A 24556-nucleotide genomic window follows, 5' to 3' on the forward strand; every position below is an offset into this window, starting at 1 on the left:
GGCAGGATGTCATCTGGAGTAGTAATCTAACCCAACGAAAAAATTGTAATTATATTAAGCAATTTAATTTCTTCTTAAGACCATTTTCTATTAATTACGTTTTAGCCTCATGGAGAAGATAATGGATTGTATCTCACTGATATTTTCTTGTTAAAATACGCAGCTGTCTTACTTTGACATAATCATATCGGCAAGCCTGAGCAGACTGTGCTTCAAGCACGAATGAAGTGAAGGTGAGGTTGATGAGTTTGTTCACAGGTGCAGTTATGATCCATACACATTCCAGATTTTTCTCATATCTTCTGGTCACATTGGAGACGGGAGAGCCAAAGCTATAAGCTGAATTTGTCAAGTAACCACCACAGCCATTCTGAGGTCCTGTTGAAGAAGCAGAAGCTTTTTAAAAGCAATTCCTGGCATTTATGTAATCATCAGATCTTTAATGTCAAGCCAGCAGTTTTTTCTGTGCTACAGAATTTTACTGTCCTGTCTCACAAGGACTATCTGAATGATTAAAAAGTTTTCAACACAAACAGCATTAGATAGATACAAGTCACAATTAGATTTGGTAGAGTGAATTAAGAAAGGCTCATGTCTTCTGTTGAGTATAAAATCAGTATCCACTTTGAAAATGTGGCAACAGATTTTTTAAAAGGGACTGGAAGAAGACAGAGGACAGAAATTAAATAGAAGAATAGTGGTTAGAAGGCCTTTTAATGTAATTCTTATCTGCTAGTAAGAGTACTTGGGCAGTAGGGGGCACTGGGTCGTTGACTTTGAAAATCTAGTTAAAAATTAAGTTGCTTATTTTGGCAATACGCCCTCGTTCTGAGGGGGCTTGAATTTGGCAGCCTGACACTGGAACCCAGACTCATGTTTGGGAATCTCGCTAAAAGGAACTTACTTCTGGAAGCGGTTGCGTGGTGGGAACTTACAACCCCTCTGAAAAGCAGGCTGCTTTTCATTTGGATCCCACATACGGAGCTAAGTTCCTTACTGTAGTTACTCGCTGTGAAAATTTGAACTCTATAATGTTTTCAGTCACATTGAAAGAAATTACTTTTGGAGGAAAGCAGTTATTAGAAGTTCAGAACCCTTTTATTGTGTCTAATTACAAACAAGCAAAAAATACAGACTATCTGAAGGGACGGGTTTTTTTACTTCTCCTCTTTTTTTATAGTTTGATTTCCAGAGGTTGGACTGGACTAGTAAATCTGATCAATTTGTTTACTTTATGCTTCCTTCCCCAGTCTCTATGGAGTTTCCTGTCCACTTATTTAATTCAGGAATTCAAATAAAGTATGGTTCATACTCTTGCTTTTGAGTCTGAGAGAGTTTTTGTAAACTGCACAGAGCAAAGCGGTAACTGCAAGCAGCCTGCTGTCTCCCACAGCGAATCCTTTTAGGAGAATTAGATAATAAAAGAAGCTACAGCTGTGGCTAAGCAACATGAGCAGAGTTTCAGGATTTCATCTGCATGTGTAAAATATGCCTTGTCTGGCTGGCATGCAGTGACTTAACCTTGACACACGGATGTATTTCCAGTCATATAAAACTGCGCCCGACTTGAGCTACAGTGTTACAAAAGATCACTCTGGTGAAAAATCAGCATCCAAGTAGGATTGCGTCAGTAACCCGGGGTTGGAGACAGCCCTGTCTTGCAAGACTGTAATGGTTAAACCAGAGTGACTAAGGCTAAATGTCATCCTGCTTTACTAACCAAAGCCGGAAAAACCCCACCCTAAAAAGAAGTTTGCTTAAAACCAAAATCTTAATAACATGAGATTTAAGCTTTTGCTATAGCTAAAAATGAACAGAAGAAACTTATTACAAAGTGAAAAAGTCAGGAATTAATAGACTCTAGTCCAGTTTTGTGGGTTGTTAATGAAGTCAGAAATTTGGAAAAGTGTTAGTATTCGTTCCAATGCCACTGCAGAAGCCGAGAACAAGAGTGGGGGAAATGCGAGCAATAAATCACTTTGTTACAAGTAGTCTAGGAAGGAGGAAAATGTCAGACAGGAGGGAGCCTGGGCCCTAAGAGGGCAGTTCTGCTATATTTTTCTCTGGGTTCACCCTTCTGCATGATTTATTCAATCCCCCTGAAACAACTTGTTGGAGCCTCTTCCTGCTCAGCATTTTGGACACCGCCTACTAAACATAACATTAAGCATATAATCATTAGGCATAGATCATAGCCCTGCAATATTGAGTCTGTAGTGATATATGGGTCAGACACCTTACAAAGCTCCCCTTCACCCTTTTCAGAGTTAGAGTTGCAGAGATGCCAGTCAGACTATTGCAACAGGAATCAGGGAATTGCCACAGAGCCATGCAACAGGAAAGCTCTCGGTGCTGTTGGATTGTCCTTTTTTTGGACATCAAATGTCTGGACCTTTGGAATGGTGCACTTCACTGCTAACTATGCAGATCTAAAGACAGCTCAGATGACAAAAAATACAGATGTGGGTAACCTGTGTGTGTACAGCACATAAAATGGACCCGACAGAGAGACAAACAGGCCAAATCCTCATTATCAGAAAATTAATTCCAGCTAGTACAGCCAGGAATAGCATCTAAGGGGAAATAAATAACTAAAAGTATGATTTACAGTTAATAAAGGTGAGGTTTCATCATTAGGTTTCACAATGCTTAGCCTGCTCAGCTGGGATTGAGTCAAATGCTTACAGGGCAGTATGTTATAAAGAACGGCTAGACTGGAAGCCAAGTAGCTTCCAGTAGCCCTGCATCAAGCAGCCCTTGTTGAAAAATCTATCTGTCTTGGTGTTTTCCAGTACTAATCGACATTACATGTGATTGCAGCCACTAAAAGTTACACAATAGTGAAGCTGTGTAGATCTAGGGAACACCCACAAGTAAATGAAGAACCAACTGCTTAACAGGAGGGAACTCACGCTAAGAGGAACACTATTGCACTGCATTTTAGCCAGGACACAACTTACCATTTTAAAAATCAGTACCACTTCTGAATAGAAGGCCAAATAGTAGGCCAATCCAGCCTGCTAGTGATCATTAATGGAATGATATTTATCATTGGCTAACACAGCCAGAAATGATTGCAGCTAAAATTTAGGCAAAATGTGGGACTAAGAAGTCTGTTAATTTGTAGAATAGCCTCCTAGATATTAAAAGCTAAACTTGATAAAAATAATGAGAAATGTACCTTATAGAACAATTTGCGTGTGGGCAGATGGATTGACTACATGGCTTACTGTGTTGTTTCAGTCTCTGGTTTCTTATTGAAAATAAAAATCATAAGGTTATCATAAATCAGATTGCAGTCTTGTCCTTGTCATAAACAGCTTGCCAGAGAACACAAATTACCAGAAGAACTAGGGCACACACTGTCATCCCTTACTGCTTTTAGTGGGAAGCATTAATGAAACTAAAAGGCTGAAGGACCATTCAGAAGGAAATGAATTCTTCGAAGGAATTGAAGGTTCCCTATGGCAAATAAAAATACAGCAGAGAGCAAGCACATGTTTCTCTGTTAAGATTTACATCCTCTAGATATGGAATGAAGATGAAGGTGAATCTTCAAAGCCGCCTGCCTTTGAAGCACAGCCAGGGGCAAGGTTCATTTATACAGGTATGGATGCTATGAAAGGAAGCCTACGGAATAGTTTTAAATCTATCAGGAACAGCTAAACCAATGACATTTCAAAACACAACAAACTCATTTTGCTGCCCTTCCCTTCTCACTAAATGAGCACCACAAACTTCTACTAGAAGGCAGCAAAGTTCAAAGAACTGTTCTAGTTCTGCTTTTCTAGTTCTCAACAGTATTGAAAATCCTCTCCCAGATTTCTGAATCACATTTGGTCTCACCTAGAAGCATCCCTGGGAACTCTAGCCTTCTCTCTGATCTGAACTAAAAATCAGAATAAGCAAAGATAAACTCTGCCAAGATTAATGCTTCTTTCCTGATGGGTCTTATTTCCGGTGCAGAGGAGTGGCTGGACTAATTGTGGCTGTAATAATTATCTCACAGCTTGTTTGGATCATGGCTTCAAACAGTAAAGCTCAGAAGGACATGGGGCTGGAGAGAGGAATCGTACTGTCATACTTTGTCTCGTGGCTGATACTGAAGGTTGGTAAACCTTCACAAGCTGAGCTGTAGAGGTCAGTTCCCGTGGTTGGCAATCACTGTACAGACATCGTGACTTCGTGTGGCAGCAGGACCCTGGCAGCAGTGCCCGCCCCGACCACAGTGCCTGCAATGTTTCAGGAGGAGAATTCTTTTTAGAGGAGAAACTCTTTTTAGTCCTCAGCCTAGCCTTTACACACAGAAAGGGTTTCTGACTGGTTTGATGGCCTGGCAATGGTTCTAGCAGTGACATTTAGGACTGTAAAGCCCCACTCTCCCACTTTAGCAGGATTTCACAAATGCAGTCAGACGAAGTTCATATTCTTCAGTTTTTAGACTATTGGCTGATCCCAAATATAACAGTCCAGACATTCTCTGTGCCAAGCCTGCCCTAGTTCTGCAAAACTGTAAGGTCTGTACCATCCTATCCATCTCCTCGATGCTTGTCTGAGAGACCAGAGGCAGACATGCAGTCTGGCCTCATTCTAATACTTTCTAATACGGCATTAGCGTACTTGTTGGCATCACAGCCGCCCAGGCCTTTGCAGATCTCTCTTGTGATGTGAATCAGAAATGTCTCCTCACCCTTTGTTTGTGTGCACTGGAGTACAGATTTTCAGCTGAAACAGTCATAGACTTTAGTGAAGCTAAGACAATTCATGCCAGCAGAGTTTGCCCACAGTCGTGTGAAGCGCCTTTAATCTGAATATCCCATCAGCTTTTAACTGCTTAGTCACCTACAAAGTTATGTTTACTCACTGTTTCTGAAAATTATTTCTCACCTTATTTTTTCAGATCAGTCAGAAATTTCTTATTTAAAAGTCTACCTCTTTTCTTGTCTGTCCGGTTTGAGTATGCAAACAACTTCTATTTATTTTGCTTTGGGAGAAGAAATGTCACAGACATTAAATAACTGACATTTCTGAGAGGCATTTGTAGACTATCCCTTAGCTTAACAGTTGTATTCTTTTCAGAGATATAGAAGAGATGTATTTTAACACTGCAAGTGCTTTCTAAATTTAATCAGATTTCAAGCTGATGCATATTTTTATATTTGAGCCCCAAAATACATTTAGAAACAGTCCAGGAATTGTGATTTATGAGCATGTATTCTGAGCTTCTTATGGATGTTCTTATTTTCATGGACTATAATAAGATCAAGAAAAGATATTATTAGCCACGTTTATTCATTATTTTAATAGATTAAGCTAATCATAGTTAAGCCGTGACAATGTAATGAATCTGAAATGTGTAATACTAATGTGTTATATATTTGGTAAGAAATTGTGTGAACCAAAAGCCCAAATAAATTTTTGCAAGAAGACTTGTGAGTTTCAAGGAATTTGCTTCTCAGCTAGACCCTCTGCAGCACCAGGCTCTAAGTTCGGTTTGGATATCTTGAGATACACCCCTGGAAACTAGTCGTAATGGTCTGTGACATCTCTGCCAGGTACTGCTGCTTTTCCAAAGGCATGAGAAAATGCAACAGCATTCACATGCCACAGTCAAGGACACGCTCTTCTAAGATTTTTTTTGTTGGAGCGAGAAAAATTTGGAGGAAACCTGAGTCAGCTGTGCTGAGTCCTTTCCCACTTAACAGGCCATGACTGCTGTTGCCAGTACAGGTGCCTGGTGCCACCTACAGCAGGTGCTAACATTATTTACATAAATCAGTGCCATGAATTACTGCTGGTGGTGTAAGAATTTAGAAATCACTCACAAAAGAGCACCTAACCCTGACCTATGCAATAGAATAACCAAACCAATATTTCACACTGTACATTGCCCATTCAGAACTGGGCTTTTTTTCAGCAATTCTGAACAATCCAAAAAAAATCCACAGCAACTGTGCCTGCTGAGCACTACTGAAAATCTGCACCTAGAAGCTGAATATAGAGTGAGCCAAGCTTTCAGTTTGCAGGGCAGAACTGGACTTAGAACTATATTATGCAAATTTTTTTGTTGATAAAATAAAATAGCATAAAAATGCTGTGAAAATTTTACTGGATCCATTTTTTTAGAAGTACACTTTAATTTCGTTAGGGGAGAGCATAACAGTAAACCCATTAGTGATAGACACTTAGTGTACTGTATTCCAAACAGGAAACAAGTAATTCAATGCACAGCTAATAGAATAAGGGAAGACAGATACCTCCGGGTGATTTATCAGGTAAGTTACAGATCATTTTGTCAGGAAGAAAAGCATAGAGATTATCATCTATTTCTATGATATGCATACTAGATTATTTATGTAAATTACCTATTAATGCATTTTTCTGGTATATCACAAAAGATTTCTTTTTCCAACTATTTTTCTTCTAAACTCTACTTGCTTATGATTTTTTTTTTCCTATGTAAAATGATTAATATTCATTCAATAGAAATGCTCATTTGAATAAAAGGATGGAGGGATCCTTGAGGGAAAAACTGGGCAAACTGAGGACAATGCAGAGGACAGGGTGTTTAAGGACTTCACATTCCATCAGTCTAATGGTTGCCAAAGGTTTTGGAGGCATTTCTTCTGCCTTAGAGCCTACATCACTAATTTTCTCATTGTTGCCACCCTATTCTTCTTGCCTGTCTATATCCATCTGGTTTTCTTCGTCTTGTGTTTAAATCATAATCTCTTTGTGACAGCAGAGTGTTGCTTTATTCTGCCTGTGCAGTGCCTAGCACAGTGGAATCATGGCCCATGAGCTCCTAAGCCCCAAGGTAATGCAAACAAGGGACAACATTGGTATTAATACAGTACACCATACTGCTCTTTCACAAAGTGTGAATGTGAATTTCTCCTGCATGCTCACAAGAAATAGTATAAAAAAGGTGAGGGGAAAGAGCTGGGTACAGCTTGAAGTTGAGCAGGATTTAGGGCTGTAGAGAAAAAGCAGGCAGTCTTCCTGCCCTCCTCCATCCCACCTTCCCCACTGTCCCAACTACATTTCAGTTTTGCCTGTATTGTATGAAGAAAGCTCAGGAAGAGCTTTCTGACTCAACCCACTTATCTAACCATGTGTAACACTTCTTGTAAATTCACGTGGCTTCCTCAGATAGCCCCCATGAGCAGACCTGCCTTACAGAAAAACCCTAGACCCTTCTCCAATGGTTTAGAATGTGATATGTTTTTCATTACTGAGACAATGGGGCTATGTACATGAGCACAGAAAGCTGCCAAGCAAAAATGATGTGCTGTTAATAAGGTCACAGCTACATCTCCTGACAGATGCTGACTTCTTAAAAATAAGAAAAAACCCCAACCCTTATATGTCTTCTCAGCCTTTGTATAACAAGCCTCAGAGGGATCACAAATTGGGGTGAGAGGGTCACCCCACTGCTGGATGGGAATAGGCAGAAGCTCCATTTATCACCAAAGCACAAAGTCCCTGCTATCACAGCAGGGATGGCAGAGGTATCTACAGGCTCTGTCCCTGCCAGCCAAGGTCAGCTGAAAAGCTCAGGTCTCCCTTTAGAGCTGGAGAGATAATCAGGAGATCTTTGGCCGAGTCACAAGCTCAGTACAGGCAGACCTCATTCTTTGGGGAGATATCTTAGCTTTCCTTCCTTCACAGGGACATCTCATGTAACCAAATGCCTTAAGCTGGTATTGATTTATCCCTTCTCATCCTTTTATTGATCGCCTAGAGGAGCACACACTCGCTGTGGAAAGGAGGTATAATTCTCATTTTACAGACTGAAAACAAAGGCAGAAAAAAGGTCAGTGGTAACTAAGGTAAAAGGAGTCTTTCTTTCCACAAATCTAACACTTGGAGCAGGCTGGGATCCTCCAGTCAACCCAGTTCACCAGCTCAGCCTGAGAGCATGTCCAGTGATTCCAAAAATGAGGCCAATAAGTGTCCAAACTTAGCAGCAGAGACAGTGAAATTATAAACCCCCTGAACTGCACCAACAAGGGCCATATGTTCCCCTGCCTCAAATGCACCATAACACAGAGTCGATTATGACAAAGAATGCTGCTTGTGAAATGTGCACTTAACATTATATTGCACACCGTATGGAGTAGCATGGTGAAAGGAAAGACATTTGACAAAAAAGGTGAGATATTGCTGTACTGTCAAATTAATACTATTTCATACTTTCTGTTAATTTCCCTTTTCTGACTAGTGGGGGGACCTTAAATATTCTAGTGGGTGCAGGATCAGTGATGTAAACAAATGGTTTTAATTAAAACAGAGCATGTTTTTCTACAGAAACTTCAGGGTTTAGCTCTTTGCCTGGTTACTGTCAGTCTTGCTAGGCTTCTGTGAGTTTCCTACTTCATCCTCTCTCTTCCCTCCCACCACAATGGTTATCAGATGGACTCCCTACTAATAAAATTCACAAGAGAGAAAGAATGCATAACCCTGGATTTTGGCAGTACCCCTGAGAGAAGCCTGATCAGGAAAGAAATTGGAAGAGCTTGTGAGGAAAGGAAATAGTTTAGTTTGCTACAAACAAGTGTACTGTTTCTGCTCGCTTCTTTCCAATACCTAATCAGGGTCACTCACAACATTAAACAGAGACCAATAATTACGTTATCCAGTTGTGCTTCCCTAGGGTATCTACAATATAATGCGCTCATTGTCATCCAACAGAGAATGAGGCTTCTTGTATCTTTACAGATACTGTCTTCCTTATCCAAGAGATTTATAATTATTAATTGTCATCTGATTGCATTTGTACTCTTACAAAACCACATTGGTTTTATCTTTTGACAGACATGAGGGAGCTTCTCTAAAGCACCATTTAGAATAACAGGCTTTTAGATCTTCATGGTTTTATTCTCTTTCATTTGAAGCAGAATCTCAGACCTCGTAGTACAAAGATGTGTCACAGATTTTCCTGGCTCTATTCTTTAGACAAGTCAAACTGGAAACATTTGTAGGACTGTGACTCATGTTTTCCTTTTATAATATACTTTTCTACTTTTTGGCCATTCTATACTGGCATGGGACTGTCAGGATCCTTCCTAACGGCTGTGTGGTTTAGTCCCTGCGGCTTGCTTCCTGCAGTGGAGAAAGAAGACCTGCCATTAAGCATCTCACCACCATGGGCTCTGTCACACTACCCACATCTCTGCATGGCCATCTTTTCCAACTTGCAACTCCATTGCTCCTGAATAACTCCTGCAACATCACAACCTCTCTTTCCTTGGGAGCCTGCAGAAATTTCCCTCCAAAAATTAGCCTAATAGATGTCAAATTTTATTCATAAAAGGCTTCTCCTCACTCTAGGAAATAATCAGGCTTGGTAGTGGCTCAAAGAGCTTGGCTTGTATTCTGTTGTGTGCTTAAGCAGAATCTCTGGCAAGTTGCACAAATAAATCTAAAGTCAGTTGCTAAAAAAATTGACTATATGCCAACAGGAAGAGCAAGAGCTTGGGGAGTTCCTGATGATCTCACCCTGGAAACACAAACCTAGGCTGCGAGGGATCTCTGACAACTGATACCTAACAGTTTAAAGACAGCAACACGTGAAGCAACATTATGTTACTTGAAATAACAGTCCACAAGAGTGTTCTTAAAAGATTCTTGTAGCAATTACTTAGAGCGAAGCAAAGAAAGAGTTAATAATAGTAATGACCATGAGGTTCTGTGGGAATATTTTTCTTGGCAAAGCCCGTAGAACCAGTTATTTTCCTTATCTGTAAATACTTTCTCAGACTGTATCAAATGAGAAAGTCGCTGGCTAGGGGCTGGGAGGGGATTCAATGACTCAGCAGAAGACTATGTTTGTTCTGCCACAAAGACCTTTCATTCTGATCTGTGTTAGTGCCAGCTTTGTAAACCGGACAATAACTTCTTTCTAGATCACAAAAACATTGAGTTAATTACACAGGAAACTAGTAGTGATGACATGAAATCAATTTACATGTAATAATCATTTGTTGCTTATCATCCCTAAACAATTCAGATGTTATAAGAAGGTAAAAAATTCCTTTTACACCTTGATCTTAAAAATAGACTACTGGACTTAAACCTTTTTTTAAGGCAATAATCAAGCTTTGCCCCTGACTGTTGTGTCCATCAAAACGTTTAACATCCAGTGCCTTCTTACTGTGATCCCCATTTATGTTATGGCCAGCTAACCAGATTGATACCCAAAATCAGGAGACATCAGCACAGTGGTGCCTGGGTGGGAACTCCAATCTTAACTGAACTTAACACTTCAGTTTTTAAAAAGGTGTGAGGAGAACTGCAAGGAAATGGAAATTGAGGATAGATGGAAAGGACACATCTTTAGCACACCACCAACCTTTGACTACAGAAGAATAAGAGTTCTCAGGTATTGCCAGATTTCCTCCAAAAGAGAGGCCTTTGGGTGCTGCTAAGCCTTCAGTCACCCAAGAACTGTCTATGCCTTCAGAGAGGCAGAAAAAGCTTAGCAAAGAATAAAAGGAATCAGTATAGAACCAGGGCTGGAATGCAGGGATCCCATAAGCCTAGTATTTAGCTTAGTTCACTCAATTTTTACAAAATCAGAAACATTCTTCTGCTTCCAGCACCCCTAGTGAGCGAGGCCATAGCCACTCCTCCCCAAAGGAAACTACTTACCAGCAGATTCTTGGTGTTAGGAGTCTGATAATACTCTTACCTAAGGTCTCCCTGAAAGATGCTTTCCATCCCCTGTCTGCTCCAAAGAAGTCAGTGTTAAACACCAGGAACAAGTTATTACTGGAGCTCTTAATATTTGGAGGCAATTCTGAGCCACAGAATTTCCCGAGGAGAGGAGCATGGGTGTCAGAGCCATCATATACAGCCACATAATCTTTGTAGCAGGAGGGAGATATTTCAAGCTGGAAGCTGTTGAATCTGTAAAATACACTTGGAGCTTTAGGTATCACATTTTCATTTCTATTCCTGTGTTATGTGTGTTTTTAGTGCTTGAGGAAAGGTCCAAGTAATAGCAATAGCCAAAACCATACACAGACAGATACCAGAAAGCATTTCAGGAATGAGCAAGCAGAACTACTAACTGCGTGGCAAAACACTCCAGCCAACCAGCCTCAAAGAAACAGTGACCCCCACCCACCGGGCCTCTTGCAAGGCAAGCTGTCAGCACACCTCAGCTTTCTGTGAAGCAGCAGATCTCCCCTGTGGAAACATACCCTCTCTCACTTCTGCAAATTGCTCAGCCTGCAGTTTCCCTGGGCACGTGAGGGGCATACAAAATGCAGGCTCAGAGTCCATCCCAGCTAGGTCTTCCACTTAGTTGGGAAATGTTCTCTTAATTCACAATCAGCATATATATGACAGAAGAATGTATCTATATTTTAATTTCTCAGTGGCAAGATTTTGTGGCAGCCATATCCCTTTTTTAGGCAGGACAGCATACACTCAGAAGTATACTCTTTCTGGGTAGGTATTATTACTTCGTCTGTAAAGTGAGTACCAGCCTTCTAAAAGAATTCTTTTTTTTCTTATATCAAGTCACAGGAGTTTCAAAGGCTGACAGAATTTAACTAAAAGCAAGAGCTGCATTTTTACAATTTTATAGCCCTCTTGCTAACCAAAGTGGGAAGTTACAATTGTGGTGATGTTTTGCACGTGACAAGTTACAGAGAAAGATGTAAGGGAGCCTGAAGTTGATAAAGGGGGCTTCAGTAGCCTTTTTTCATTTTAGTTCAGCTTTCCCCTTGGAAAAGGAAAAATAGAGAGAAAATTGTCAGTAATAGCTGTCTTTTAATTGGCATCAGAGACCTCCCTGCCCCTTTGATGACAAGCTGAACTTGGATTACATACTTGAGGGCCACTACTTTGCCATTTCCAACTGTGATGTAGTATGAGCAGTTCATGTTGTTGTGATAATCAAGAACTGAATGGGCTGGACTGCTGATAACACCAACAGAGCCATTGAAAATGCCACCGCAAGCTGTAGGGGAAACAGAAAAAAAAGAGTGATTACTGTCTGAATACCAGCTTGGTCCTAATACTCATATCTCTTGCAGGAGCTCATGTTAGTCCTCTTTTAGCCATAAGGAAAGAAAAGCCCTCGATAAATTAGGAGCAGTCTTCACTGTCACGCCTAGAACTGTTAAATGCAGAGATGTCTATCAAGTCGTGCTCTGCAGTGAAAGACTAGAGTCAGTATCGAAGTAACAGGTTGTTACTAGTCCATACCAAATGGCAATGGCTCCATGTCTGTGCAGTAAAAGTTTGAGCCTGATTTCAAGTGCTGCAGTAGGACCAGGGAGCAGCGGGATGGGGAGGGTGCCCTGTGCAGCAGGGTGTCAGGTGTATCTGGAGGAGCCCTGTACCCATTCTAGCTTGCCAAGAGAACCCTGGCTGATATGTGGGCAAAGAAATTCCCTCATCCAAATCCTGGCCCCATGGAAGCCCCTGAATGTTTGGCAGTGACACAAAAGCAGCCACAATTGCATGCATAGCCCTGCCCCTGACTTTTCTGGAATAACTGTACACAGAGTCTCATCATCCCTCCACCTCCTGTCAGGGCTGGGCTATTACTGTAGCATTTGTTCTGTGCAGAAAGGCAGAGAGGAGTCCCCAGGTGTCACTAACCCTGGGGACTGTTCCCCACCTCGCCTTGTGCTGGGACTCGCCAGCAGTGCGGGGTGGCTGAGATGGAGGACTGCATACTTGCTCTCTGGCTGAGTAGCAAGTTAAACTCTGCAGCTGTGAACTAAAGGCACTGCTTGGCTTCTCAGGGTTTCACACCATGGATGCTGATGAGGCCAGGATGTGGCTAATGTTCGTTTCCAGCTTCATTGCTTGAGGGAACAAAAACTATTATAAAACCAACTCTAATCTCCATTGTTAGCTTCAGCCTTTATTTTATAATCTTAACTTGGCAAAAAACGTTTCCCTGCGTCCTGTTGATAAATAGCTTAAAGCCACACACAGCTTTTCATGTTTTAAAGGACATGCCATTGCCCAGGCCACGACCTTAACAAAGGCAGTCCCATACAGAGTGCTGCTGGATACAGAGCCCCTGGCTCCTCAGCCGTGCTCAGGCTGGCGGCCTGGAGCACTGACAGATACAGGACAGGAGCTGGGAGGATAAAGAATCAGCATTATTCTACACTAGGAGGGGGAAGCCTTTTTCGTTTTTTTTCAGTGAACAATACAACTAGAGGGAAGAGGAATGTTAATTGCTAGAATCTGCTTTGTATACAGTAACAAGCTAATAAGGCTGCAGTCATGTTTCTCAAATGTCAGAAGTCACAAGTCAGATAGCAGCAACCGACTTGAGTGAGTTATGAAGGTCTTTTCCATGAGTAACTGCACATTGTCATTTCTCAGTGCCCTCTGTCTTATCTGTATCAGACCATTCATTTTATATAAAGAATTTAGCCTTATGCTTTTTGCTGTGGCTTTGAACATGAGGAATACATTAAGGGAAATACCAAAGTTAAGAACTCACGCTTTTCTCTGCAGTTAGAAAATGAAATAGTTTTCAAAAAATCAAAGTACTGTCTCTACAAGTTAAACCTAGAAAATATTAAAATTGGTTTTGAAAATAAAATTAATCTTTTGGGATATTTATACTTGTGCAGATGTAAATTCTAAACTCAGTTGGAAACTTCTTTTTCTAACATATATTTCCTCTTTAAAACAAAAGAGGTCTCGTGAATGACAAAAAGTTTTGGTGAAAATATTTATTAAAAAATAAAAATATACCTAGATCCCAATTTTTATTTACATTAATACCTGGCACTGCAAGAGGGTCATCAAATGGAAGCATATAGCTGGGTCCATTTGAAGATCCTGTTCTGGTTCCCAGGTTGTATAACGTAGTTTTAGTATAACAGAATCAGACCATTCTCCTGTATGTGATAAAATCTTTTAAATGAAGTCAGTTAAATAAACTGGTGATGTTTCTCCTTAAACATTGTTAAAAAAAAACAAAACAAAACACCAAACAACTAAAAAAACCCCTGCCGAAATGGGTTGCATTTCTTTTCTACAGCAAAGAAAAAGTGTTTCAGTTCCTGACTTGGTCCCATGTAGTGTCTTGAAATGAGAATTGTGAGATAACACATCAGTCAGTGACAACACGCACCAAACAGTCCCATGTCCTGGTCATGAGAGCTCTTTTGGGCAAGTGCAGAGTGAATATGAACCATCTACATCCATCTTAAGTACTCCCAAAATGAGGTACAATATTTCCTACACTGAGCCATTATCCAGCTGGAATATTTCCACCACCTAAAGCACAGGACAGTGGCTACTCACCAATTGCTCTGTATCTTGCCTGGAATCCAAAGCCTGCAATGTGGGAGTCAGTGTAGAAGTTGAGCAGCATAGGTCCAAAGACGCTGACTGGGGCAGGGAGCTCATTACCACAGAGCGTGATGAGAGGATGCGGGGTAACCCTGGTCCCACTGTAGATGCTTACTCCATCATAAAGACAAATTCTGCTCAAGAGTGCTGGAGCTGCATGGACATATAATGCAGAAGTGTTAGCAGCATATTTTCCATGTAATTTACTGAGCTGCAAGTATATAGACCTCACACAGGATAAGAATTAAATTTTCTATTACTTTCCATTCCAGGATCTCGGGATTTCATTTGCTTGCTGAGGAAGCAAATGCCAATTTTTAACATGCAGAAAAACTGAGGCAGAAAAAGGCAAAGAGACCTTGCATATAAGACATCAGACTGGTCTCATTCAACACATCCTATCATTTGGAAAAGGCTCCAGGCCCCTTGAGTTCTTGGGAGTTCATAGCTGAGTGAACACCATTTATGAGGATATGAGAGGACCTGACAAAACCATGGATCTCCTCTGCAGATCAAAGCAATGCACCTTTTGTTACAGGCAACTAGCTACCTGGTATTTCTTTCCCCTAATGTAGAAGTCAGTGCAGGTCATTTTAAATCATTAAGAGTGAGAATTTGGGAAAATGAAAAAATAGTCCATACACTAACATGTTTCAGAGCTGAGTTCTTTCTCTCTGAATTCCCTCTGACTTTGGCGTACCAAAATCCAGATTCTTCAGCTTGACTCAGAAGACAAAAAAATGTAAATTTAATCTTGCAGTTTGCCAATGAAATGCTGTAACTGTGGCAGTCAGTGGAGATTTGGAGATGACTGAGCAATAGGAAAGGAAACAATGATTTTCAGGAACAATCTGCTTTAGGGGGCAAATCGGTACAGATATTAGGGTGAGTGAAAAGCTGCCTATTCAGAAGAACTAAGAAACACAGAAATGGGGAATGTAGCATTCTACGTTTTTTTTCCCATTGGTTTTTAGTTTCTCATTTGCAGTTAGTTTTCTGGAGGATTGAGCCATCCTCCCTGACTCCCTGCCCTACCTTCCTGACTTTCTAGCCACCTCACCATTTGCAACCAGATTCAACTGAGACGAGAGATCTCAAATGAATTAAGTTCATATAAGTTTCATGAAGGTCAGTGGCTGAGTTAAGAGTGCCAGAGGAATGTCCCCAAAGAAGGACAAGCTGTGCTTTCAGCGTAAGGGCTGTGAGTTCGGGCAGAGATCTGCTGAGCACCCTGGGAGCCCAGAGCCAGCTGGGAGCCATGGGCACGGGGAGAAGTTAGTCATACCCAAGGTGGTACCACCAAGGGATGTGTGGTGGGAGCTAGAGAGGTTGGGTATCATGTGGGAGCAAGAAGGGAGCCACATGGGTTATGCAAGAAAGCTGGATGAATGCTGTCAGTGAAAAACACAGTACGTATCTACTGAAAACCAAGCTTCATTAGTTGTTAGGTTTATAGAACAACTTGGTGTTTTCTTTGTCTTTTTCTTCATCATTTACAAGCATAATGGAAACTGGGGTGCCACATGTTTATTGAGGTTAAGTTATCATGTTTAGCAATCTATTAGCAGCAAGGGGGCAGTTACTTAAACTGCAAAGGATTAATCGGGAATTATCTAAATTTAACAGGAGAGACACTGAGCCTAGCATTGCAGAGGAGTGATTCCTGCAGATTGTCCAGTCAAAACAAGCTGCTTCCTAACGTTGTAGGAAACAGGATGACTCGTATTGAACAGGATGACAAATAGGAATGGAGAGATAATTCTGTTTCAGAAGAACAACAGAGTCTTTCCAGCAGCCAGATAGATTTTAGAACCTCTCTGGAGTTTTAATTTAAAAATTCTTTTTCTCTCAATGAAGACAATGTATTCTAACATGTTTTATAATTGTCCCGATAGGGAAATATGGTACTAGTCTGACTCTAATAAGAGTAACTAAGCTGAAAACAACCAGCCACATCAGATAACTGATTACACTGTTAATTATAAAATAATGAATTAAAAATATTCTTCATGTCCTACTCTATTATAAGAATCTTGATAATGTGATACAATTAAAAAACATAATCAATTTAAAAATACAAAGAAATGAAAAAAAAAGAAACAGAGACAAGTGCAATTTCAGAATGGTAAAGATTTGAGAAAGCAACTTAGGTCCCTTTCTGGAAACACTTTGGAGAAAGGCATGAAGTGAAACAGATTTCTCAGCAAAGCGAAGGTCCACAATACCCTTCACAAGTTGTTTTGAACTGCTGCACTGGAAAGAATAAGATGGTTGATGTAGGATTGTGAGCAAAAGGCTTAATTTCTAGCTTTGAAATCTCACTGTTTGGGCCAATATCGTTTACGACCCATGAATCCTGGCAGGACTGATGATTGTTTGATCTCTATCCTGTAACTCATCACTTGTTTACACTTTTCCTTAATTTCTCACCATACTAAAATGCATTATTCTGTAAATAATCCCCAGCCTCAGATTCCTCTATCCTATCTCCTCATGTCATACTTCCAGCCTCTACACATACTCAGCACATCATCAGCAGTTCTTCTCTGTGGTTTATTTCCTCTAATTCTATAATCTTTGATCTTTTCTAGACCAATTCTGTCCCTTGCACTACAATGGAACAGCTTTCATGAGTCTCCAGAGATCTTTTCTTAGCCAGATGTCAGACCCACATCCTCTTAGAGCTGACAGACACTTTCCACATAGCTAGCGCTGTTTTTCTTCATAAAACTTGTCTACTAAGAGCATTTGCTCATCCTTCTGATATTACTGTATTCTCCCTTCTGATTCATCCATGAGGATTCAATGAGACATCTTCTCTCCTGTATTTCTCTCTTTATCTCCACATTAGCTCTGTGTAATCTCATTTGCAAGGACAGATGCAACTACTATCTCTATACTGATGACCCCGTAAGTCTACTTCCCTCCTCCAGGCCTCTTTCTGTTCAGACGAAAATCTTATTTCTGTCTCTCAACAAAACCATTCAATAGGAGAGCTTTTCCGCCCCCTCAAGTCTTCCCATGCATCTTCTTTCTTTACAGCGTCATCATTTTGCCTGCCCTCATTAGGTCCATGTCTATGATTTGGGTCTCTCTAGGTCTTCACATCCAGGCTAGACGTAAATATTGTCAAGTGTTTCCAGTTATTCACTTTAAGATAAACTAATTTGTTGTATCCTTCCACATAGCTATGACTCTCACCCAAAAACCAGTGATTTTTCCAACATGGATACTGTACCATTCATTCGTCTAGCCTTGACAATATTTCTTCCAAATACTGCTGGAGAGATCAATTATTTGGCCTGACGTTATGAACATATCCCTTTTTCTTTGAATTGCTGTGTGTATTTGCTTTCAAGGCCTTTTGTTATCTGTCTGCACTCTATTTATCATCTCTTGGTACCACTCAGCATTGATACATTGACTCCTGCCTCCACAGTTCACATGATAAGAGCTTCAGTTGTCCTTACATTACATTTTGAAATATGCCTTTGTGTTGTCTCCTTTCCATTTAGCATAAATTTCTGTCTAGTTTCATTATTCTCCATGAAATCATTTATTTGATATGATACCTGCACAAAAACCTTGACCAAATTTGGGCCCCTAACTATCTGGTCACTAATAACAATGTCCTTTTTCCATCTCTCTGTCTATAGCCATAGATTCTGTTTCAATTTGTATTGAGGCAGAACCTGTCTTTTTGTTTAAACTTTGTAAAACTTAAAATAATGATGGTTTGGTTCACAACTGTAGCTTCTGGTATAAATGGTAATACAATTAGTAATTACTAATGTAGGAAAAGTACTACGCAGATGTAAAGTACTACTCCAGATGTAAAAGTACTACTCCTGTGCCATATATTAACTAGCTCCATAGCACAAAATACCATTTTGAAAGCAAGGAATTACAAGTCTTTCATATATATATATATATATCTCCTCTTTCAAAATAATCTGTTGCAAAAGTTGTCTATTTTCTGAATTGCCTAGTAACAACTGAGAAAGCGGATAGAGAAGACTCCAAAAGGAAGCTGTGGCCCTATCTCAGATTGCAAAATTACAGTTGCATGTTTAAAAAAAAGGAGAAATAAGTTATTAAAACATTTTTCAGGTCGACATGGTATCAACACAATGCAGTTGCTTTGTATGGACAGAGTATAAATACTACAGAATTCTAAAAGCAGATATTGCAGGAGGCCCCCATCCATTTCCCCTAATTTTCCATGATTTGGAATTCAGACTCCATTGCATGTTACACTCATACTGGAAGCGTACTACAGCCATTTAATAATATATTACCCTAGCTGTCCTAGAGGTGTATTTGTAGGGATGTTCATCTGAATAAAGCTTATGAACAAAAGATGGATGTGATTAATTATTTCTTAGATAGCAAGTCTACTAAGATAGATAGATAATTTTTTGTGACTAATTCTAATATGCTAGATTTGTGGAGACCTTTGATCCAAGGAGGGAGGACAGATGGAAAACGACGTTTATCACTGTCGCAGCAGTGGGGCTGAAAAAACAAACTCACCCCCATTTGTTTAGTTCTTTATAAAATAACCAAACACAACAATGTAGGTGGTACTACAAGAAGCAAATGGGAACCTATGCAGCTTCATGAAACAGGCAAATCAAAAGAGAGGTTCTGTAACCGTATTCAGTTTGGTGCAGGAAGAGACATTCTTTGGGCTGCAAGGACATTACATAGATTAAGCCAAACTCCATTCATAGGGTTAATCTTGCCTATGTTTTGCTGCCTAAGTCTTAAGTATCTTGTGTAAGCTATTGTCTATGGCTTCCTGTAATAGTCAATGGGTAATGAGAGTGAGAGAGGCCTTCGGAAGGCAATTCATTCCACCTGTACAACACATTTGCTTTTTAGTTTAAAGCACTATCTTTTTCACTTCACTATAGGAGGATATAAGTCTAGATGATAAATCTAAATTAGATGTTTATTTTCAGGGGCTCAAAGTCAGATAAAACCAATTTTTCTACCTACAAAGAAGCAGCCAATTTAGATTAAATTTTGATCACAAAATCTACAAATGCAGTTTCCTCCAGTTCTCTCTTGCTGTTACTTGCTATATTTAGTGCTTAGTACATATTTAATATATAGTACATGCATGTCATGTTCATTTGGTTCCAGATACTGACATTGTATCACTGCTGTGGGTTAACTGCCTCATTTGGAGTCGTTCTTTATAATCAGAACAGGCGTCTCATCATAATTGAAAACATAACTACTCTACAGCAGAGATCTGTGACTAACCCACAAAGTCATTCAATTTTGTACCAATGTGTCACTGCACTATAACCAATTACCTTCTGCCTTCTAATTTTCTGGAAAAGATATCTCCAGCAGTTAAAGTCAATGAGATATGTATGCCTTACAGGCATTATTTTAGATACTTCATTTCATTACTAAACTACCATGAAAAAAAATTGATTTCTTTCGAAAGGTCAAATAGGTAGTAAATTATGTTAATTGGACATGTAGCTAAACTTTAAAAACCCAATCTAGAACATCTGTACTAGTATGGTTAAGATTTTAAAGGCCATACTCAGCAACAATCTAAGCAGGTGCAATGCTTCCTTGCATATGGAATAGCTGGAAATGTTTTTAACAGATGCTGCCAAACATTGCTCTGCCTTTGCAAAAGAACTAAGGGAGTTCATGGTGGAAACCCATAGGCACATGTGCTAAACATATTCAGTGGGACAGCTGAATATGTTTTCACTTCTGCATGATAGTTTGCAAGACCATGGTTTCAATCTTCTTTCCAATTCAAACCCAGGCAATTTCTCTTTGCTACAGGGTTATATTTTAAGATTTTGTGAAAAATATTAATAATCAACTACTGGAGAGTGTCATACTTCCTCTTTTATAACAAGATGTCCTTTAGCTCATATCTGAAGTTCTTTTCTTTCATGTGACTAAGGACTTTTAGTTTGTGTAGCTTAAGGAAGCCTATAACAATAAAGGACCAAATTGCCCTGCAAGAGGTAGAATATTTTTAGTATTTATTTAGGTCTATGTTTATTATTATGTCTGTATCACTTACCTCTTTGCTTTAACCTTCTTAATAATAAAAGCTTGAATTAATTTATAAATTAACTGAATGCACAGACAGAATACAGATCAGTAATGTACTCACAGAAGTGTCAAAACTGGCATCACCTGATTCAGCCTAAAGTTTAGTGTGTCTGCTGAATAATAATGTCTTCTACATTAAGAAATTATGTCATTTCTGTGGTTTACATTTCATTTTTAAAAAAATTCTTAAAGTAGCGGTTTGTATTGGGAGATGAAAAAAATGTTTCAGATAAAATTATAGTCAAATCGAATCTTTGTCTCAGACCTAAATTAAGTTTCGACCAGAATACTTTTGAATTCAAAACAGTTTGCAAACTTAAAAAGAAAATAAAGGAAGCCTATTTTCTGATTTTATGATTTGGTCTGAAGAAAAATTTAAATTATGCATCCCAGGTTAGTAACAAATTACTCAACAATCTCTTTGTCTAGGTGACTTCAAGGGAACCAAATTAAGATGGCCTCAAAATACGTGATGCCACCCAAGTAGTTTGGACATACTGATTCCTCTGTGTTATCATGACAACTCTACCCATAAAAATTTGATCCTATCAAAGGTTGGGAAAGTTTTATGATTCACACCAATGAGACCAGGATATTATACCTTTTATTTCTTGGCTAAAAGCCGCCAAGTTTGAAAATCTCAAGAGTGACTTTTGTTAATGGGTATATACAGGGTAACAACTTTTATAGGTTTTCAGTTACTGTAGTCTTCCACCTAGTTTCACATCCTTGTATAACACCTGAGTATATTTATATCCATTTTATCAGTTAGGGAAACAGAAGCACTGAAAAGCAAAACAGCTGGCCTAAGAGAAAAAAGATTATAAGACTCAACGGCAAAAAAAAAAGACAGGAACAAACACCCAAATTGGCCACAGTCACTCTTATACTCCAACCACCTGGCAAATTCCCAACTTCATTGCTGCAAGATATTCAGTGATTGAGATCTATCTGCACTCTTCTGGAAGCCATCAGTGACGCAAAACTGAACCCTGGAAACTGTCTCTGTAAATGTTTGTCTGTAAATGATTTTCAGAATGGACCAGCAAATTAAACCATCAGCCATTTTCCACAATAGAAGACTGCTATGTTTTCAAGTAAGAAGTTACACTTCGTAATACATACTGAAATTATGAAGAACGACTTACCTTCCAAGTGGAAAGTCTCAAACTCTAGAATCACCAGTGACTGTGGTCCTTGATCTATGATATAGCTGCAGTTCAAGTTGTTATCATACTGACTAGGGTAGTTAGGAGAGACGATACGACCTGCAGGCCTGGTGAAATTTACTCCACATCCTGCAAACATTAATAAATAAGACACAGTTATAATCCAGGTGATAACATCATTCTGGTTTTGCAGTGAGAAAACCTATAATGTACACAAGGACCTCATCTCTCCTGAAGAGGCTGGTCAAAAAACCAGAGAGAGTAGTACATATCATGATGGCAAAAGCAGGTCTTATACACACAGAGAGCAGTGTCTTTGGGAAATATAGGGCCTTCCTGCCTACAGCCTCACACAGTATCTTTGCATGTCTTGGATAACACCAGGCCATAGCCCCTCAGCCCACTGACCAGAAGGACACAGCACTGCTGTTCTTACGGGTTTGGAGCCTGCACATTTCAAAATCCCTTAGTACATATAAATGTAGCTGAACTTGATGGGGGGTTACTGGGGCACATCAGCAGTCTAGCCTCATTTGAAAATGCCCATATTAGTCCAAGCAGTACCATTTTTGCTTCATGCCTGACAGCCAGGAGGATGCAGTCTGCTGTAAGGCCATCTCTGGGTTGCTTTGCTATACGGAGAGCCAGGAGATGTTTGCCACCCAGAACTTCTCAAGCACACGGAGCTGTTCATTTTCATGGAGCTCCTTCTCATCCTAATGACTTGCATGGCCTTGGGGTTTCTCTTTATTTTAAGCTACAGGCTTAAAAGATCACAGCGCACAGTGAAATGCTGGTATAAGATTAGGAACACGCATATGAAGCCTGTGATTGCCTCCACTAAGAGGTTGTTAGTTGTTACTGACAACATTAGTGCAGACATTATAAAAACAAAAGCAGTTTCAGTTCAGAATTCTGTATGCTTCAATAGTGTCTTCCTCTAAGCACTTCATTTCTCACTGTTTTAATCTGAATCCAGTGAAGGGAAAGTGGTTTCCTTTGGCAGTATCCTACAAAAAACCAAACAACTGGTGGCAATTGAGCACTACCTCCTACAGTTCTGGTGGGTTTGACTGACACACAGCAATGAAAGAAATGGAGAGGCCCACCCAAGAAATGCCACTTGAGCTACATGAAATGCAAATACAACAAAGCAAACCAAAGGCCAGAGCAGGTGGTGAGAAGTAATTTCTACTCCTGAGAGCAGTTTATGTGAAGGGCATGGGCTACACCATACACAGGACAAATTACCACAGTTTCAGCATGTGCCTTGAAAAGAGGAACAGAGATAAAAATTCTAAAGGAGGAGCAGATCCTTTTTCCTTTTTAAGAAGATTATAGCTTTAGCTTCCAAGCAGTTTAACTAAAGAAAAACAAATTATTAAAATTTAAAGCCTATTCATTTCTTTTCAGCACCCTGAAAAGGCAAAGGTGTCTAAGACTAACTACAGTTACAGATGCATGGAGGATCTTTGGCAAGTCCAACACTGGAGCACACAGTAGTTCCATTGCGTTCAATAAGGAAACTCTTGGTTTCAAAAGCTGGGCAGAGGCTACAATGCCTTGTTGGACTGAGGTCTGAATTGCTACACACAGATCAAACTAATCCAAAATGGACTAACAGGGCAGCCATCTGGCTTTAATGTTACTTACTGCTTATGAAAGATGCAGAGAAACCTGGCCCAGGAGCATCCTGAGACTGAAATACTGTAGTTACCACATTGTTTGGAGCAATAACAGGATCAGGAGATGAACTTCCACATCCTGTGGTTAACAAAGCTTCTTCTCCTTCATAATTTCCTCTCCACACCTGACAAGACCAGATTGGAAATGGTTTAGTGCTTTCAAAGCCCATGCAGGTTGTGGGAACCCACCAGGAATTGCATATGCAATTGTTCTTTCCATAGACTTAGGGTAGGATTCATCTCACAATGAATCTTAGAACTCTAAATTGGAGCTAATCACTCTCCATTCACTCTACAGTCAGTGGAGACAAAAAGACTTCTCCAAGGAGTGAATCACAGAATAACTTAGGTTGCCAGGGACCTCTGAAGGGCACCTGGAGGTCATTTGCTCGAACTTATGCTGATAAGCAGAGCCAACATAGATCAGGTCCAGGGAACCAGAGAAAAATATTTTACGCGCATCATTACCTACCTCCATTTTATCTCTGCTAACTTAACTCCATACACCCTATGAATATAAATATCTGTGTATACAATAAATTATTAAATACAATCCTTATATTATTCATAAATCAATAAAAACCAAAGCTGTCGTGCGAGGGTAATATAGAGGCATCAAACTGGAAGATCTGTATCCTTAATATCTAGTCTTACTAATCAAAAATTATTCCCATTTTTGTTATGTTGCATTCACTTGTTCAATGACAAGTATCAAATTATGTAGAGAGTTAACAAAAGAATATAATTCACAAAAAATATAATAAAGGAAAATATACATTTTTTTAAAATATCACTTAATCTGTACCAATAGACAATTTAAGTTCAATCAAACCATGCATTCAAGAAGCACAGACAGGTTTAGGTAGGTAGGTAAGTGAAACCTTCTTCAGGTAATTAATTAAACATGTACTTGAGGCTCACAGTTTAAGCACTGAATTTCAACACACATATAAAATGAAACATAGGCATAAATGTTTGATGTTTCTGAGTGCTTAAATAATTTCCTGAATCAGGATGTTTATTGCCATGGATTTAAAATGTCTCCTTAAGAAAAAAGAAAAAATCATTTATTCTAATAATAAATTTATTTTTCATCGATGTGTTTGAACAGGTTTTTTACTGGTACTTTATACCAAAAATATATTAAAAACAAATAATATTTGGTTTTTAAAATAATGTGTTTGAAAGAAGTCTAGTGGAACTAGAACAACCACATGAAATTGTGATTGCTCTAAGCAACCATCCTAGAAAGGGTTAGCCAAGGGT

At 39.5% G+C, this 24556-nt stretch overlaps 1 protein-coding gene across 1 annotated transcript in view; it reads right to left on the reverse strand.

Moving 5' to 3' along the window:
- The window catches only part of CUBN (cubilin), a 147601-nt gene that overhangs the window by 6842 nt on the left and 116203 nt on the right, over nt 1-24556 (reverse strand). The window contains exons 55-60 of the mRNA XM_072854386.1: nt 23259-23415; nt 21585-21734; nt 14293-14493; nt 11842-11971; nt 10694-10911; nt 173-378 (exon numbers count right to left, since the gene is read on the reverse strand). Of these exons, the coding sequence (XP_072710487.1) occupies nt 173-378; nt 10694-10911; nt 11842-11971; nt 14293-14493; nt 21585-21734; nt 23259-23415 (1062 nt within the window). The remainder of the gene's footprint in view (nt 1-172; nt 379-10693; nt 10912-11841; nt 11972-14292; nt 14494-21584; nt 21735-23258; nt 23416-24556) is intronic.

This window comes from Ciconia boyciana, chromosome 2 (assembly GCF_034638445.1).
Source record: "Ciconia boyciana chromosome 2, ASM3463844v1, whole genome shotgun sequence".
NCBI lineage: Eukaryota > Metazoa > Chordata > Aves > Ciconiiformes > Ciconiidae > Ciconia > Ciconia boyciana.